Source organism: Diaphorina citri, unplaced genomic scaffold (genome assembly GCF_000475195.1).
Source record: "Diaphorina citri unplaced genomic scaffold, Diaci psyllid genome assembly version 1.1 scaffold2204, whole genome shotgun sequence".
NCBI classification, from domain to species: domain Eukaryota; kingdom Metazoa; phylum Arthropoda; class Insecta; order Hemiptera; family Psyllidae; genus Diaphorina; species Diaphorina citri.
The window spans coordinates 58,303-75,741 of NW_007379629.1; the positions used below are offsets into that span (position 1 = coordinate 58,303).

At 41.1% G+C, this 17,439-nt stretch overlaps 2 protein-coding genes and 1 long non-coding RNA gene across 6 annotated transcripts in view; 2 read left to right on the forward strand and 1 right to left on the reverse strand.

Annotated features, from left to right (window-relative positions):
- LOC103518482 (vacuolar protein sorting-associated protein 62) overlaps positions 1-4,524 on the forward strand; it is a 24,466-nt gene extending 19,942 nt beyond the window's left edge. Inside the window, exons 3-7 of the mRNA XM_008483549.3 lie at positions 1,208-1,390; positions 2,102-2,284; positions 2,864-3,141; positions 3,482-3,701; positions 4,157-4,524. Of these exons, the coding sequence (XP_008481771.1) occupies positions 1,208-1,390; positions 2,102-2,284; positions 2,864-3,141; positions 3,482-3,701; positions 4,157-4,410 (1,118 nt within the window). The 3' untranslated portion in view covers positions 4,411-4,524. The remainder of the gene's footprint in view (positions 1-1,207; positions 1,391-2,101; positions 2,285-2,863; positions 3,142-3,481; positions 3,702-4,156) is intronic.
- The window catches only part of LOC103518476 (beta-sarcoglycan), a 25,838-nt gene extending 16,344 nt beyond the window's left edge, over positions 1-9,494 (reverse strand). Inside the window, exons 1-5 of one of the 4 annotated variants that reach the window (XR_003394024.1) lie at positions 8,940-9,442; positions 7,555-7,806; positions 6,871-7,064; positions 6,050-6,514; positions 5,585-5,960 (exon numbers count right to left, since the gene is read on the reverse strand). Coding sequence is in view for 2 of the 4 variants with exons in the window: in XM_026830260.1 (XP_026686061.1) it covers positions 5,989-5,992; positions 6,082-6,514; positions 6,871-7,064; positions 7,555-7,806; positions 8,940-9,055 (999 nt within the window). In the remaining 2 variants the exon portion in view is untranslated. The other 3 variants (XM_026830260.1, XM_026830259.1, XR_003394022.1) reach the window with 3 other exon arrangements.
- Positions 9,495-16,893: 7,399 nt separating this feature from the next.
- LOC113471258 lies at positions 16,894-17,291 on the forward strand. Its single transcript, XR_003394025.1, has 2 exons — positions 16,894-17,121; positions 17,245-17,291. It is a non-coding gene; the product is annotated as an uncharacterized LOC113471258 (long non-coding RNA).
- Positions 17,292-17,439: the final 148 nt, after the last annotated feature.

The following is a 17,439-nucleotide window of genomic DNA, read 5'->3' on the forward strand; positions in this document are numbered from 1 at the left end:
ATTTTTTTTATGAAAAAAAAAAAATCCAAAACAGAGTCTGTCTTTCATGTTAGAGGGATTTTATAATACATGGCTTTCTGAGGGTAATCACAACGGAATATGCTTTGGCAGTCGTATGAATGTCGTCTTAGAGTGTTCAAGTTGGAAAGTTGTATCTCACATCATCGAATACGACTAAAGTCACGTTCGATCTGGTTTCAGGCAAACACAAGTACGTGAGGTTGCCACGTCTGTACGACGTGAGTGGCTACGGGATTCCCTGGTACACTTGGCAACGTGTGGAAATCATCAACACGGCCCTCGGTGCATTTCCCGCCTGGCTTCTGTCACCTATATCTTCCTATAACAAACCATAACACCTATAGGACATAGAACAGATTGTCTAAACTTTGTTTACTTCCTGCTTAAATAGGGTCGCATGTCTGTATCGCGTATATATAGAGACCTACTTAATCCTCACGCGTACCAGAGTAACTTTATGACCAACCAATCCAAACACCGATCAATATTGTGTTTATGTCCGTTACACGAGCGGAGTAAACGTTTAATTAGGTGGACAAGGAACTAGCTTGATCTCGATCTGGCCAGCGGCTTGACACCTTGACAGCGTTGGATAAGTTCTCGATGGTGCATTGAAGTTGAGCGTGGTCACTCACTAACGTTGGTGGCTAGATAGGTACATAACAGAGGTAGTTATAAGATATCTACAAATAACACAACTAAGGATCCGGTTTACCGGCTCAGTCTTCACAGAGCAGTGCACACTGATGAAACGCGTTACATAAAACGCGAGGAACTTTTCGTCCTATTCGGGCAGGGTAATACCTTCTACCTTCCCCTATCATGTTAAAGGCCCTTTTTTTAAGCCGTAAATTGTAAAAAAAAATAAGAAATATCAAATTATTTGTGGTAAAGCAGAGATTTTTCACAATTTTATCACAGCATTACTAAATGCCCCCTTTGCAATCAATTTCCGTAGTTCAATAATCTTTTACACTGGTAATGCCGCCAATGGTAGCTACTCAATTGTCCTCACGAGGCTGAGTGCACCCCGAACTCCAAGTACAGAGCCGAAAAAACTTCGACCCTGCCGGATATCGAACCCGGGACCTCCGACGTGCAAACCTAGGGTGATAACCACTCGGACACGGAGGTTGCCTAAAAATAAATAGATAAACAAGATCTATTCTATTCCTTCTACTTGCAGTGGAGGAGTTGACCAGGCAATGGGCGCCCCTGGTCTGGCTAGCCCCTGGAGAGCAGTTCTTCCCCAGCGGTGTTCCAGAATTCCTCGAGCACGTTTTACCCTGGTCAGGCAAGTCTCCGTTCGGGTCCCTACCCGGTGGTCCTTCCTCGGAGTCCTGGTTTCTAGTCACGAAGACTGCCATTGGTAAGACTTTCTAAATAGATAGCAGTACTTGTAATAAATAGTTCCAATAACGATTACATAGCAGTAGTACCTAAAGGTAGCAGTAGTAAACTACTGATGAAGAATCTGTCACAAAAGATCTAACCAGGTCGCAGTGACAAAGATCATTTAGCGATTTAGCCGATGGCCCTACTTATACCAAACTTATTGACCGAGTGAGTATGACACAGATGTCCTGATTCCTTATTCAGCCCAGTCACTCCATTCTTCACAGAGCAGTGCACACTGATGAAACGCGTTACATAAAACGCGAGGAACTTTTCGTCCTATTCGGGCAGGATAATACCTTCTACCTTCCCCTATCATGTTAAAGGCCCTTTTTTTAAGCCGTAAATTGTAAAAAAAAATAAGAAATATCAAATTATTTGTGGTAAAGCAGAGATTTTTCACAATTTTATCACAGCATTACTAAATGCCCCCTTTGCAATCAATTTCCGTAGTTCAATAATCTTTTACACTGGTAATGCCGCCAATGGTAGCTACTCAATTGTCCTCACGAGGCTGAGTGCACCCCGAACTCCAACTACAGAGCCGAAAAAACTTGGACCCCGCCGGGTATCGAACCCGGGACCTCCGACGTGCAAACCTTGGGTGATAACCACTCGGCCACGGAGGTTGCCTAAAAATAAATAAATAGATAAACAAGATCTATTCTATTCCTTCTACTTGCAGTGGAGGAGTTGACCAGGCAATGGGCGCCCCTGGTCTGGCTAGCCCCTGGAGAGCAGTTCTTCCCCAGCGGTGTTCCAGAATTCCTCGAGCACGTTTTACCCTGGTCAGGCAAGTCTCCGTTCGGGTCCCTACCCGGTGGTCCTTCCTCGGAGTCCTGGTTTCTAGTCACGAAGACTGCCATTGGTAAGACTTTCTAAATAGATAGCAGTACTTGTAATAAATAGTTCGAATAACGATTACATAGCAGTAGTAAAGGTAGCAGTAGTAAACTACTGATGAAGAATCTGTCACAAAAGATCTAACCAGGTCGCAGTGACAAAGACCATTTAGCCGATGGCCCTACTTATACCAAACTTATTGACCGAGTGAGTATGACACAGATGTCCTGATTCCTTATTCAGCCCAGTCACTCCAACCAGGTCGCAGTGACAAAGACCATTTAGCCGATGGCCCCAAACTTATTGACCGAGTGAGTATGACACAGATATACTGATTCCTTATTCAGCCCAGTCACTCACTATCAGGTAGACCTGACACCTGATGAGCACACAAACTATCAGGCAGACCTAACACGTACGGCTGAAAAGGTCCGTCTGTCAGGTCTACCTGATACTTTATGAGCACACACACTATCAGGTAGACCTGATCAGGTGTATCTGTCGTCAGGTCTACCTGATAATGAGCGGCTGGCCCAAAATTGGACAGAATTAAACGTTCGAACCGCGACCTTCTGCCTGACAAGACCTCTTCTTCCTTTTCCAGATGGATTGCTCAACAACTCCTCATCAATCCTGTATGGACAGAACCCCACCCGGGCCCCTGTGCCCATCTACGCCAATGTGGTCACCTGTAGCCCATCCTCTTTCCATGTCACCTATTGGTTTTTCTTCCCCTTCAGCCAGGGTAAAGACCTGTGTACCCTGGACATGGGGTTGCTGGGACCTTGGCCATTGCCGCTAGTTAACAATCATTGCTATGGGACCTACAAGGATTTTGGTAGTCATGTCGGTGATTGGGAGCACATGAGCTTGCTGTTTCAGGTAGTTACATTTAAGTTCGGGACTATTAGGTCCATGGGGATAATCGAGAAATGATTGTTGACCTCCTGGAGCCTTTTTTTTTTAATGAGGTTTTACAGAGGGAACTATAACTACTAAGGTCTTATCGTCCCGAAATCAAAGAGAGAAGGAAGGCAGAATAGGAAAAAGCCAGCCGTTCCCAGAATGAACATTATCCCATCAGGATAAAATCCGCCCCGGGGTGGAATCGAACCCAGGGCCTAGCGCTCACAAGGCAGACGCGCTACTAACCAAGGCTAACACTACGTTTTTAGCCTTAGCAGTCTTCATAGTTTAAGCTCCATTTTCCCTTTAATTTCAGGGTGGAGACAACCCCTCATCTATGTACGTTTCTGCGCACGACGCTGGCGCATTCTACAAGTTCAACAAACTCGCCAATCAGTTTGTGTACGAGCGCATGGAAATCCGGAAGGGGATCATGCAAAGGCCGACGTTCCCCGATATCGTGGAGTTGACGCCGACCGCCTCCCACCCTGTGCTGTTCGCCGCCAAAGGCTCGCATGGCCTGTGGACCGCTCCGGGTAAATAGGATAGACTAGGATTGTACATTGTCTGGCTGAAGGGGGTTAAACAGGGAGTATACCAGCCTGAATTTCCCTTGCTAAATAAATAGCAAAGGTTGAGTGCGAAGGGCATCCACTCGTAAAATATGTAGCCAAAACCAAATGTCAGCCCAAAGTTAGGGCTGATTGAGAGACTGACGAAAAACGCCGACCCCGTCTGTAGAAGAAAAAAAGAAGGGGTGTACCTACATTACCTATTTTGTACCTATTTTTTTTATGAAAAAAAAAAAATCCAAAACAGAGTCTGTCTTTCATGTTAGAGGGATTTTATAATACATGGCTTTCTGAGGGTAATCACAACGGAATATGCTTTGGCAGTCGTATGAATGTCGTCCTAGAGTGTTGAAGTTGGAAATTCGTATCTAAAGTAACATCATCGAATACGACTAATGTCACGTTCGATCTGGTTTCAGGCAAACACAAGTACGTGAGGTTGCCACGTCTGTACGATGTGAGTGGCTACGGGATTCCCTGGTACACTTGGCAACGTGTGGAAATCATCAACACGGCCCTCGGTGCATTTCCCGCCTGGCTTCTGTTCTATGGGAAGTGGGGTAACCCGCGGAGTAAGTGCCATCCGTTGTCACGTGTCGGGTTACATATCTGCCAGCTTGCGGATGGACCTACGGGGATCCCGATGAAGAAGCAGAACTTCAACTGTTCGTAAAGATAGAAACGTCACGTCACTGATAGTAGTGTAGCTGTCCCGAAATTGTCTGGCTAGGGGACGTTAAACAGAGAGTAGACTAGCATCTGGCTTTGGGACTATAAACAGGGAGGAGAACAGCCAACCAGCCTAGCTATGTAGCTGGCAGTTCTGCAAAGGGCTCTCTTTGCTTTTAAAGAATAAGCACAAGTCCTCACGATGGTTGACTGCGGCTCAGGACGAGCCTATTAAACATGGCTAGAGACCATCACCCCGGTGTCTGGCAAATACAAAAAGATATCTTCTCTTTAATCTTCCATCACCGTTCGGCGAAAGCTAAAGCCGCTACAACAACAACAAATTACCTACAATATTATGGGAAAACTTTGAACTACATCTTTCTGACTCCCCATCATGAGCTCACGTGAAGGCTGATGGGGAATCAAAAAGATCAAAGTTTTCCCATAATATTGTAGGTAATTTCGTTCAGGACAGCTACACTATCACGTCACATGGGCTCACGTGAAGTAAGATCTGTTTGTGTAATTGTATAACAATATTAGTTCAACCAGAAGCTCGTTAAGGTCGTCCTTGTAATCTGAAGGACAATGGGTTCGAGCCCGAGAAAGTGAGAGGGGATTTATACCCATACCCACATACCTAGGTAATAATTTAGATTTTGTGACATAAGCAGGCAATTAACTTGAATTTCTAATTTTATTATTACTTGTATTAGTATATTAGTCATAATAACTAAAAGTTCGAACTATTCCTCGCTGTATAAAAATGTATTATTAAAGTTGTTGTAGTTTTGTATTTTTTGTACCGACTATCTTGTGATTTCAAACATGGTTAACAAATTCAGATACTCATCTTGGGTACATCTACAATCTAAGAACATCTCTTCCTATCCTTGTGAAACTACCAAAGTATCATCTCAGTAGCGTTGAAATCATAGAAACTATAGAAAGTACCAACGTATGAGTGGGTACCTTGATGTATCTTATACTTAGATGCGTGTAGGAGATGTCTCAACAATAAATTAATAACTATATGCACTTAGTACCTACCTATTTAGAAAGTCTCAATCTCATTGGCTGAAATGGTAATATCTTTTTTATTATTATTTTTATTTATTAGAGTGTGGTACTATCTTAATTCTTAAGCAAAACATGATAGAAACTAAAGTGCCTACCTTAGCTTCGTAACGAAGACTGGTTTACTTAATTATTACGTTGTAGGTTTGAGGTACATGTTGTGCTTGTAACAATACACGGATCAGGAATCTTTCCCATGTACCATCTCCGTTGGGCGGTCCAGGAACTTGGCCACTTGGACTAGTCTGTCTCACAGGTCCACGGGTCCATGTGTGCTGCGGTTTATTGGACAGTTGAAACAGTTTAAGGTACATAATTTGTCTCAATGGAAAGATTAAGGATCCAGCAAGAAATTTAGACCTTTGAATCTCAATCCTGATATATTATAATCCCGGTAAGAGAGTTTATAGTTTTATGAATCAAGGACCACGCACTTATGGAAACGGCTGGACAATTTTCATTATATTTAGCTACCTACACGAGGATCTTGAAGACTCGCGGACTATCTGCAAGAACCACGCACTTATGGAAACGGCTGGACAATTTTCATTATATTTAGCTACCTACACGAGGATCTTGAAGACTCGCGGACTATCTGCAAGGATGATGTTCAGGGGATGTGTTGATGTTATGGCACGCATTGTGGCTCATGATATCGTCTGCCTTCACTCGGAATATCCTGCCTCCAGGCATGCACACACACAGCTTGAACGCGGCGTTATGCAAGTTGCTATCCAGAAACAGATTCTTCTTGACGAACGGCAACTTCTTCACTTCCAGAAAGATGCCGTTCTCCGCTGCTAAAGTGAGCGATCCGTTGACACTTTTGAGGAAGATGTCCTTGTCTGCCGTCCAAGTAATGGTGCGACCTTCCATGGAGATGCCCTCGTTGCCTTTGAGACGGGTGTAGGTTTCGGACCGTAGGGTGAGATCGTCCTCTATCGGACTGATTATGCGGCTGGTGCGGACTTGCTGGACGTCCAACTTTTTGACCCCGCGCGGCAGACCGAAGTCGGCAGAACGAAACCCTGGAAAGAAAATTGGGGATATGTATTATTGGCGACAGCTATGAAAACAGTTCTGGTATGAAAGAATTTAATTCTGTTTCGTGCTGTAGAGGTGTGTCCAAACATAGTCGACCGGCCGTCGACATCAATCGATGATCGATCAACGGCCCTCGACACACCGCAATGCTGTTACATTATTGTGTCCGATGTGTACAGTGTCCGATTTTGGAAGTAAGCAATGACTTCAGAATATTCAAAATTATTCTTTTTGGTATCGACTTCCTAACTCTTCTACATCTTTGTTTAGTGTATTTATTTTTGGGCTTTTCGTGCACGCCACGCTACGCCAGATAACGGTCCAGTAGGTAAATACTTACCCGTAGAGAAGATAGGTAGATGGTCGGTAGGGTCGTACACATTAAACTCCTTCACGTTGGTCACTCGTACCCCCTCCGGTTCTATGGAGAGCATTCGTCGCGTGCGATTGACGCCAAAGTTGACGTCGATGTGAACGGAGCCTCCCTGTCGGCCGGTGATCCGGAGTCCGGAGTCTTTAAAGCTGGAGAAATACCTGGCCGGATAGAGGGCAAGTATGTATGATATATTAGATTATTATCAGGATTAAAAAGAAGAAGAAGAAATGAGTGTTTATATTTCGTAGCAATGAAACAACTGCTACATTAGACGCATGTGGTCTATGTCGTAGCATGCCTATTCCGTACCCGTACGTAGTATGCCTCTCATCAGATGGGTGAAAAAAGACACACTACTTCCCATTTAGGTGTTGGGTCAACACGAGAACACCAGAAAGTAACCCGTTAATTTATTTGCAATCGAAAAATGAGTGTAAATTTTTGTCGATGGTGGGATTCGAACCCGGGACCTTCTGCAAACAAGAGCGTTACTCATTCTCGGAACAGCTGGCTTTTTCCTATCCTGTCCTCCTTCTCTTTTCGATTTCAGGACAATAAAATCTTTTTCCTACCCTGTCTTCTTTGATTTCGGGACGACAAGACCTTCGTTGTTCTGGCCCACTATCAAAGTATCAAAAAACATCTTACCCATCGTCTTTGTACAGTTTCCCCAGGTCGATGTCCCCGTATAGTTTGACCATGTTAAGAAGAGGCAGCATCTCTATAGTCTCCATACCCCATCCTATACGTAGCATTGTCATCAGGGTCAGAGTCAGCACTAGGTTAATCAGGGCAAACAGGTACAGGAGCCCAATCAGGGCCCAGAACGTGAAGGATTTGCCGTCGTGCAGTCCGGTGTGAGAGGGGCTGCCCCCGGGATCCTCAATGACACGGCCAGCCCTGAGGGGGGGGAATAAATAATAATATACTCTTGAGTGGAAGGTTACCACTAGACGAGGTAAACGCCAGAGGTGTTCTCTACCACCTAACCCTTAGAGCTCTATTGTGGTCAAATTATCATATAAATCAGGATAAAATTCCATGCCTCGGCTGAGATCGAACCCAAGCCCTCCTGTTTACCAGGCGAGCGTCTTGACCACTACGCCACCGAGGCAGGTATTATTATTATTATAGGGAATAATAATAGACTCTTGAGTGAAAGATTACCACTAGACGAGCTAAACGCCAGAGGTGTTCTCTACCACTTGACCCTTGGAGCTCTATTATTGTGGTCAAATTATCATATAAATCAGGATAAAATTCCATGCCTCGGCTGAGATCGAACCCAAGCCCTCCTGTTTACCAGGCGAGCGTCTTGACCACAAGGCCACCGAGGCAGGTATTATTATTGTAGGATAGAATGAATCGCTTTATTTGTAGTTATACCCTGACGTGATGGGTGTTTACAATCACGCATAAAGTTTTAGAATGAGGATTCAGCTCCAACTAAGTACATTGTGCTTGTAATGGGTTGAATAGAGGAATACAATTACCTAGTTACGTAAATCTCAGAAATTTACAGATGAAGTATGAACAACTGGACTTACTGAAAGTTCTCACTGTGTCGCAGTCGGTTGAAGTTCCTCTTCAGTAGCATTTTGTCTCGGATGGTACGCCACCGAGGCAGGTATTATTATTATTATAGGATAGAATGAATCGCTTTATTTGTAGTTATATGTTATACCCTGACGTGACGCGTGACGGGTGTTTACAATCACGCATAAAGTTTTAGACGAGGAGGATTCAGCTCTAACTAAGTACATTGTGCTTGTAATGGCTTGAAGAGAGGAATACAAATACCTACTTACGTAAATCTCAGAAATTTATAGGTGAAGTATGAACAACTGGACTTACTGAAAGTTCTCACTGTGTCGCAGTCGACGTGACGGGTGTTTACAATCACGCATAAAGACGAGGAGGATTCAGCTCTAACTAAGTACATTGTGCTTGTAATGGGTTGAATAGAGGAAAACAAATACCTACTTACGTAAATCTCAGAAATTTATAGGTGAAGTATGAACAACTGGACTTACTGAAAGTTCTCACTGTGTCGCAGTCGGTTGAAGTTCCTCTTCAGTAGCATTTTGTCTCGGATGGACAGCTTGTTGATTTTCACCTCATCCCCCACCACATCAATGTCGCTTTCCATATTTGAAATTGGACTTAATTCAAATTCAACTTCAAAAGAAAAAGACTTGAAAAGAACAAAATGGAAGTCTTCTTTTCACTTGACTTTTTAACCAACGGGGGCTAAGCCATGTTTACGCCCATTACAGATGCAGTAAGTTTCCCCATAATGAAAAAGTACAAATTAATTAAAAAATCGAGACGATGTTTTTGCCAACTTCTTCAATAACTTGGAAAAATAAAAATAGGTATCTAATTAATAAAAGCGCACTTTTTAATTTTTCTGACTAACTACGTAGGTGACTATTGTTTAATTTATTTTTTGGGTTTTATAGGTAGAGAGAAAAAAAAACTTTTTGTGTAAACGCACTCTCACGGGGCACCAATTTTTCAAATTATGGAATAAGAAGCTAGAGGTAAAACAAGGCCTCACATGTGCTGGGATAATGATTCATCAGAGCAATCTATATTTAGAAATGTCTGGAGTAGCGCGAACCATGTGGAGGAAGAAGAAAATGAGAAGAACAAAATTTTTCACAAACAAAGAGGTACCTACCTAATCATGAAAAAAAAAAAAAAAAAACAATAATCTGTCTCTCTTGTCAACACACATATATTTCGTCTTCTCTTCACTTATGATTAGACCTACTTTCTTGGCTATATTGTAATAGTTCCAGACCATTTCTGCCACTTCTGCTTTAGATCCTGCCATCAAAATCACATCATCTGCATATGCCATTCGGGTTATCGATTTTTCCCCCATTTTCAGGCCTCTATGGTTATGTTTGAGGAATTCTCGGTCGACTCGTTCTAACATGAGATTGAATAGTATAGGAGAGATGGGGTCTCCTTGTCGAAGGCCGGATGTAACTTCAAACTCATCTGAATTGGTATTTGGCATCTTGATTTTGCATAGCGTCTTGTCCAGGCAGTCCGATATTAACGATATTAGTTTGGTAGGGATCTGGAATTCCTTTAAGATTTTAAGGAGACATGGTCTATTCGCACTGTCGTACGCCTTCTTGAAGTCGATAAAAACAAAATGGCCGCCGTTGTTGTATTCCCACACTTTTTCAAAGACTTGTCGTAAGGTGAAGATATGGTCTAGTGTCGATCTTCCCTTCCGAAAACCGGTCTGGTATTCTCCTATTAGATCTTCAGAATATGGTAGCAAGCGTCTCAACAATAGTAGTGACATGATTTTGTATGTTACGTTCAGTAATGAGATGCCCCTATAATTGTCACATAGGAGAGGATCATTTTTCTTAAGTATTGGGGTTATAAGTGCTACCCTCCATTCATCAGGTATTGTCTCCTTCTCCCAAATTTGTTGGATCAGGTGGGTCGTTCTGTAAACCAGCTCTTGGCCTCCATTTTTAAATAGCTCAGCATAGATTTCATCTTCTCCGCTAGCTTTGTTATTTTTCAGCTTGGCTATTATTTCTTGTATTTCTTCAGCTGTCGGTATAGGTTGTTCATTCTCCACTGTATCCGGAAAGTTGTATTCCAATTCCCCCTCTGGTTCGTTTGCTTTCAAGAGTTCCGCAAAATACTCCATCCATCTCTTGCTGATATCGTTTTCATTAGTCAAGATATTTCCTTGCTTGTCCTTCACGAAAAGCTCTCTCTTCTTGTAGTTGTTTGTGGCCTTTTTTACCTTCTGGTGTAGTTGTCTCGATCTGTGGTTTTGAAAATCATCTTGGGCTTCAGTTAAGATATTGTTAAAGTGTTCTCTTTTCTTTTGTTTCAGCAAAACTGAATGTGGAAACTTTGAAAATTTTGTTTCTCTGACCAAGTTATGTGACCTTTTGTGGCCACATGTTCCCTTTTCAATCGAGATATGGACGTTTTTTTTTTTAATTCCATAAATCGAGTCTCTGTCTCGAAATAGAAATATTTTTGACGAGGATATTTTCAACTTTGATAATTTTAGGTTGCTTATGAGTATTTTTGGAACTTTGACGTAACTTTTGTGTCTCTTTCCTAGTTCTGTAGTAGTTTTCTTTGAGTTCATTGTTTTCCCTGTTGTTCAGCCATGCAAGTCTTGCCTGTGCTCGTTCTTCTACCTTTCTGCTGCACTCTTCGTTAAACCAGATCTTGTTCTTTCTCTTCCGTTTCTTAAGGGTTTTATTTGCCACATTCCTAATACTTTCCTTCAAGAGATTCCAGTTTTGATTTACATCTGTTTGTACTTCATCTTGCACTGGTTGCATTATTTCTCTTTCCATCTCCTCGATATAGGTGGAGAGTATTCTAGGGGATTTCAAGTCTTCCAAGTGAAGTTGAATTCTTCTTATGGCTGTACTCGTTATTTTCTTCATTTTCAAGTTCATCTTGGCCACGACAAGGAAATGGTCTGTGTCACAATCCGCTCCTCGATAAGATCTAACATCTTGTATACTATTGGAGAATCGTTTCTGGATTGCAATGTGGTCTATTTGATTAACCGTTCTACCATCGGGTGAGATCCAGGTACCCTTATGGATGTCCCTGTGTGGGAATTTGGTGCTTGATATGATCAGGTTGTTTGCCATTGCAAATTCGACAAATTTGGTTCCATTGTTGTTACTATTTTCATGTAGACTTTCTTTGCCGATAGTAGGTCTATACAGTTGTTCTCTGCCTACTTTTGCGTTGTAGTCACCAAGAAGTATTTTGATATTGTTTGCGGAGATCATATTGTAAGTCATTTCCAGCTGACTATAAAACTCATCTTTTGTATTATCATCCGCATCTTCACATGGTGCATGTCCACACACTAAGGTCACATCAAACCACTGTCCTGAAATGGTCAGGTATGATATTCTGTTGTTGATGGATTTGAAATCTTTGACCGCTTCTATCATTGACCCATGTACATAGAATCCTGTACCGAATTCATGAGTATCACCACAATCACCATGCAGAATATAGTCATTGTTAACTTTCACTGAGCCAACTCCTTTCCATCGAATCTCTTGTAGAGCAGCTACTTTTATCTTGTATTTCTTCAATTCCTGCACTAGAATACTGCTACTTCCAGGTCGGTGCAAACTTTTAATATTCCATGTTCCAAAAAGAAAATCCGTGTTACGTTTCCAGGGCGTCCAGTATAATCCAATCCGGTTCCGAGGCTGCTGTTGGCAATCCAGAACTAATTAGCCTCCGAAGATGGCGTTTTACGTGATTGGGAAGTCACCCCTACGCACAACCTTCCTCCTTTTTCATACGGGCTTAGGATAATAGCTTCAATAACTTGGAAAAATAAAAATAGATATCTAATTAATATTTAATAAAAGCGCACTTTTTAATTTTTCTGACTAAGTACGTAGGTGACTATTGTTTCATTTATTTTTTGGGTTTTATAGGTAGAGAGAAAAAAAAAAACTTTTTGTGTAAACGCACTCTCACGGGGCACTAATTTTTCAAATATTATGGAATAAGAAGCTAGAGGTAAATCAAGGCCTCACATGTGCTGGGATAATGATTCATCAGAGTAATCTATATTTAGAAATGTCTGGAGTAGCGCGAACTATGTGGAGGAAGAAAATGAGAAGAACAAAATTTTTCATAAACAAAGAGGTACCTAATCATGAAAAAAAAAAAAAAAAATACAATATGTATTGATGTAAACATAAATGTTTCGAAAAATGAAAAAAAAAAAGAGGTAATCATGAAAAATACACGGTAGGTAAATATACTGATGTAAACATAATTATGTTTCAAAAAATTAAAAATCAATAAACAATAAAATAAAAGAACGGACGGTTTTTTGTAAAATCAAACAATCAAGACCTTTTACTGTAGACCTAAGAGTAATAATACTAGGTGACAACTACAAAAAAAATCTTCCTATCACAGAATATTGATACATCAGAACATCGGTAACTAATATACTGGCAGCACTACTATACTACAATAAAAAGAAAATTTATACATAGAATTCATAAGATGTGTATTAGTCCCCCCCCATTACATCAAGATTCAAGGCACATTCTTTTACATGCATGCCAAATTGCCTATCTAAGAATGGAAAAGTTTGGTTGAAAAATTTCCGCCCTGGTGGGAATTCGAACCCAGCCCTTCCAGGTTGAGAGCCAGGGCTCTTGACCACTCGGCCACTCTACGAAAATCGGCTCTCAGCTTCATCACAAATATCCATGACTTCGATTAGACTGTTATACAGAGTTCTCACAAATGGCTCTACCATGATAGAGTGCCCACGATGTAACTAATGGCAAGTATAACACCGTACACTGCTCTTAGCTGAGGTGATAGGACGGAAGATGACGCTGAAACAAATCAAAATACAAATTAAATTCATCAAAATGTCCATTGGACAACACATAAGACCGTAAACCTGGCCTTGAGACTGGGTGCCTATAAAATCTACCAACTTCATCCCAATACTTACTTACTTTATCCCAATTATTATCCTCTTAGCTGCCCAATCTATCAACGCTCCTGCCCCTGTCTGGCTGGGGGAACGTAAACAGGGAGTATACCAGCCTGAATTTCCCTTACTAAAGAAATAGCAAAGGTTGAGTGCAAAGGGCATCCACTCATAAAATTTGTAGCCAAAACCAAATGTCAGCCCAAAACTATCACCCTAGTTAGGGCTGATTGAGAGGCTGATGAAAAACGCCGACCCCGTCTGTACACTATCACCCTAGTTAGGGCTGATTGAGAGGCTGATGAAAAACGCCGACCCCGTCTGTACACGGGAAGAGGTAAAGAAAAAGACTGTAGGGTGGACTACAAAAATTTGGAGCATCCACACACCCCCAGTACATCACTGTTTGCACTCTGGACCTGGACAAAATCCTGGATACGGCCCTCTCCTACCGACAGATTCCCAGTATTTCTACCTTCCACTGACACCTTGTTTAGACTGCTGGGGTAAAAGGACTTTTTAGTCTCATTCGAGCAGGATAAACAAGGTATATTCTATTCTATTCCACTCATACTGATAGATTCTGACGTGACTTTGTGAAGATTTATCTTGAAAAGACGAACACCAGTAACTTATACTCTTCCCAACTGTGTATAAAGTTACTGTTGTTCTTCTATTCCACCCAACATCAAACTTACACTGCAGACATTCATTGTCCTTCTTATCTCCCACACTGCCGGGTATGCATGCACATCTGGATTCATGACAATGCATGAGGGCCGTGATGTTAGAGTTGGAAATGCACTGCCGAGAGTCACCAGAGTAAAAAGAAAAATTATGTGATATGTCATAAATGGTAAAGGAGGCTCTTAGTAATGCTGTGATATCCACAAAAATTGTGAAGAAGCTCTCAGCTTCACCACAAAGAAATCATGATTTAGAAGTTTAAGCAGATATTATTATCCAAGCATAAATGCTTGTCGCCAATGTCGTTCCCTGCTTACTACACTACGCTAAATTCTATGACTTTTGACTTGGACTCGAACCACCAACCTCCAGATCCGAAGTCCACCGCGCTTACCACTACACGACTGAGGTTGGTGACGACTTCAAACCGTTTAGAACTGAGAGCAATAAGCTCTCCGCTCTTCTCTGCTTTTAGTCTAAAAGTAGATAACAATTTGTCTACCTGACTATCTTTTGGTCTATCAAAGAGGAAGCACATGGCTCATTAGTCATATCGGAATTATTCGTCACCAGGCAGGTGTAGGTATCGATAGAATTGCCTGGGCCCTTACCCGCTGATAGACCTAAGGTACTATATTAAAAAGTGTAGGTATGCGTATCACCTATCGATAGAATGACCTAGACCCTTAACTGCTGATAGACCTAAGGTACTATATTAAAAAGTGTTGGTATGCGTATCACCTATCAATAGAGCCTTACCTCCTGAATAACGACGCGCTACCAACCAAGCTAACTAGGCTGGCATAAGGGAAGATAATCGATAACTAGGCAGTGCGCCAGGCCAGGTTCCGCCCTCAGCAATTAAGGCCAAAATTTCTTCCCTTCTAGTTAGCTTGGTTGGTAGCGTGTCTGCCTTGTAAGCGCTAGGCCGCGGGTTCGATTCGCGCCTGGGGCGGATTTTATCCTTTTGTGTCTTTAATCGAAGGATATTTGTGAAGAAAAGTTCATGGTGTGGTCGTGTTCCAGGCAATGTCTATCGACAGTATCGACCATAGAGTAGACGTTGGGTCGTTGGGTTGGTTTCGAGGTGCCCTAAATATCTAAACTAGAGATAAGGGAATTGTAGATTAGGCGAGGCGATTATTGTTTGGATTGAGATATGAGAATGGGATCATTGTTTGGATAGAGATTTGAGATCCATAGACTAATTAGTCTCAATGGTCAAGGTCTGAAATTCCTAATCCATATCCAATCATTGTGGATTTTGAATATCATCAGCCCGTAATCCTTAAATATTTAAACTAGAGATAAGGGAATTGTAGATTAGGCGAGGCGATTATTGTTTGGATTGAGATAAGAGAATGGGATCATTGTTTGGATAGAGATTTGAGATCCGTAGACTAATTAGTCTCAATGGTCAAGGTCTGAAATTCCTAATCCATATCCAATCATTGTGGATTTTGAATATCATCAGCCCGTAATCCATGGATTTTTCCGACAATATTATAATCCACATTTTTAATTTGTTCTCTCACTTATTTTCAAAAAACTAGATACCTATTGATTTTTAGGACACCATTATTTCCTCTACATCAGGTCAAATGCGAAGTGGAAATTGACATTATGAAATTATGAGCACAAAACAAAAATGAAAAGACAAAGAATATTACAACATAAATCGTCACTAATGTATATAAAAAAATATGGCACTGTTGCGAGTTTCCATGGCAACTGGATGTTTTTCGACCAAACAGAACCTTAGGGGGAAAATACACCGTTGCCAAATGTATTTGCCCTCTAATGTGAGTTTTCAAACATGTTTTTGATCGGTTTTGACTATCATTATTTATTTTTTACTGTATTAAACCTCTTAGATTACTATTTACTTATTTTAAAAAGAGTCTCTATCATCATCATCAGTCGGTCGATTGTCAATTGCATTTAGGGCAGAATTTGTTTGTATTAGAAAAAAAAAGAGTAAATAACTAGATGACCTAAATTTCATTTTTAAAAAAATGTTCATTGGTTAATACGTTAATAGTGATGGAATGGAAAATAGTCTGGTTTTTGCAACTTCAACTTCTTTTTTTTTATTTGGATGGATTTTTTTGCAACTTAAATAACCCCTGTGCCAAATTTTCCAAAAGTAGGCATACTCGTAATTCTGAGGGGGAATATATTGCCAATTGTGCACACTTATCACCATGAAGAACATTACCTGTGTTAAATTTTTGGCAACGTTTCGTTTCAAGTTACGAAAAAAGGATTATAAATGTCAATATTTTCATGATATATCAGATAACACTGTATTGGGTATGGCGTGTGTTGATCGTGGCCGAGTATTACACTAGGCTTGCACGCAGGAGATCTGGGTTCGATTCCTGGCGGAGCCGAGGTTTTTTCGGCTCTGTGCTTGAAGTTCGGGGTGCACTCAGCCTCGTGAGGACAACTGAGTACCTACTTTAATCGAGTAGCAACCGGTGGCGGCATTACCAGAGAGAAAAAAAAAAGAAAAATTATATGATATGTCATAAATGGTAAAGGAGGCTCTTAGTAATGCTGTGATATCCACAAAAATTGTAGAGAAGCTCTCAGCTTCACCACAAAGAAATCATAATTTAGAAGCTTAAGCAGATATTATTATCCAAGCATACTTAAATGCTTGTCGCCAATGTCGTTCCCTGCTTACTACACTACGCTAAATTTCATGACTTTTGACTTGGACTCGAACCACCAACCTCCAGATCCGAAGTCCACCGCGCTTACCACTACACGACTGAGGTTGGTGACGACTTTTCTCTTACTTGTAACTGTAACAGTTGTCTGTAACTTCTAACTGCAACAGTAATTGTGTTTATAACTGAAAAAATTGTGTCTTTAACTTGTAACAGATTTGTAACCGAAATGCGTCGCACAGAGAAATGATTGAATCAGAAGAAAGATTTTCAAGATTGTAAGAATACGCAAACCGAAAGAAATCGTCTTTAACTAGAGCGAAAAGATTTGTTTAAATCGATTTTTCTTGGTAGGTCTTTATGATTTTAATGATTGAATCAAAAGAAAGATTTTCAAGATTGTCAGAATACGCAAACCGAAAGAAATCGTCTTTAACTAGAGCGAAAAGATTTGTTTAAATCGATTTTTCTTGGTAGGTCTTTATGATTTTAGATTTTCATCTACGAAATCCGAAAAAAGTGGGGGAAAAATCGATTACAATTTTACACAAGCTCCTCTCAAATACTCTCCCTCTACACTGAATCATAGGATTTTGAATCGGAGCATAGCACTCGATACTGAATACCCTGATAACGCGAGATTGAATCGGAAAAAAGTGGAAAAAAAAACCG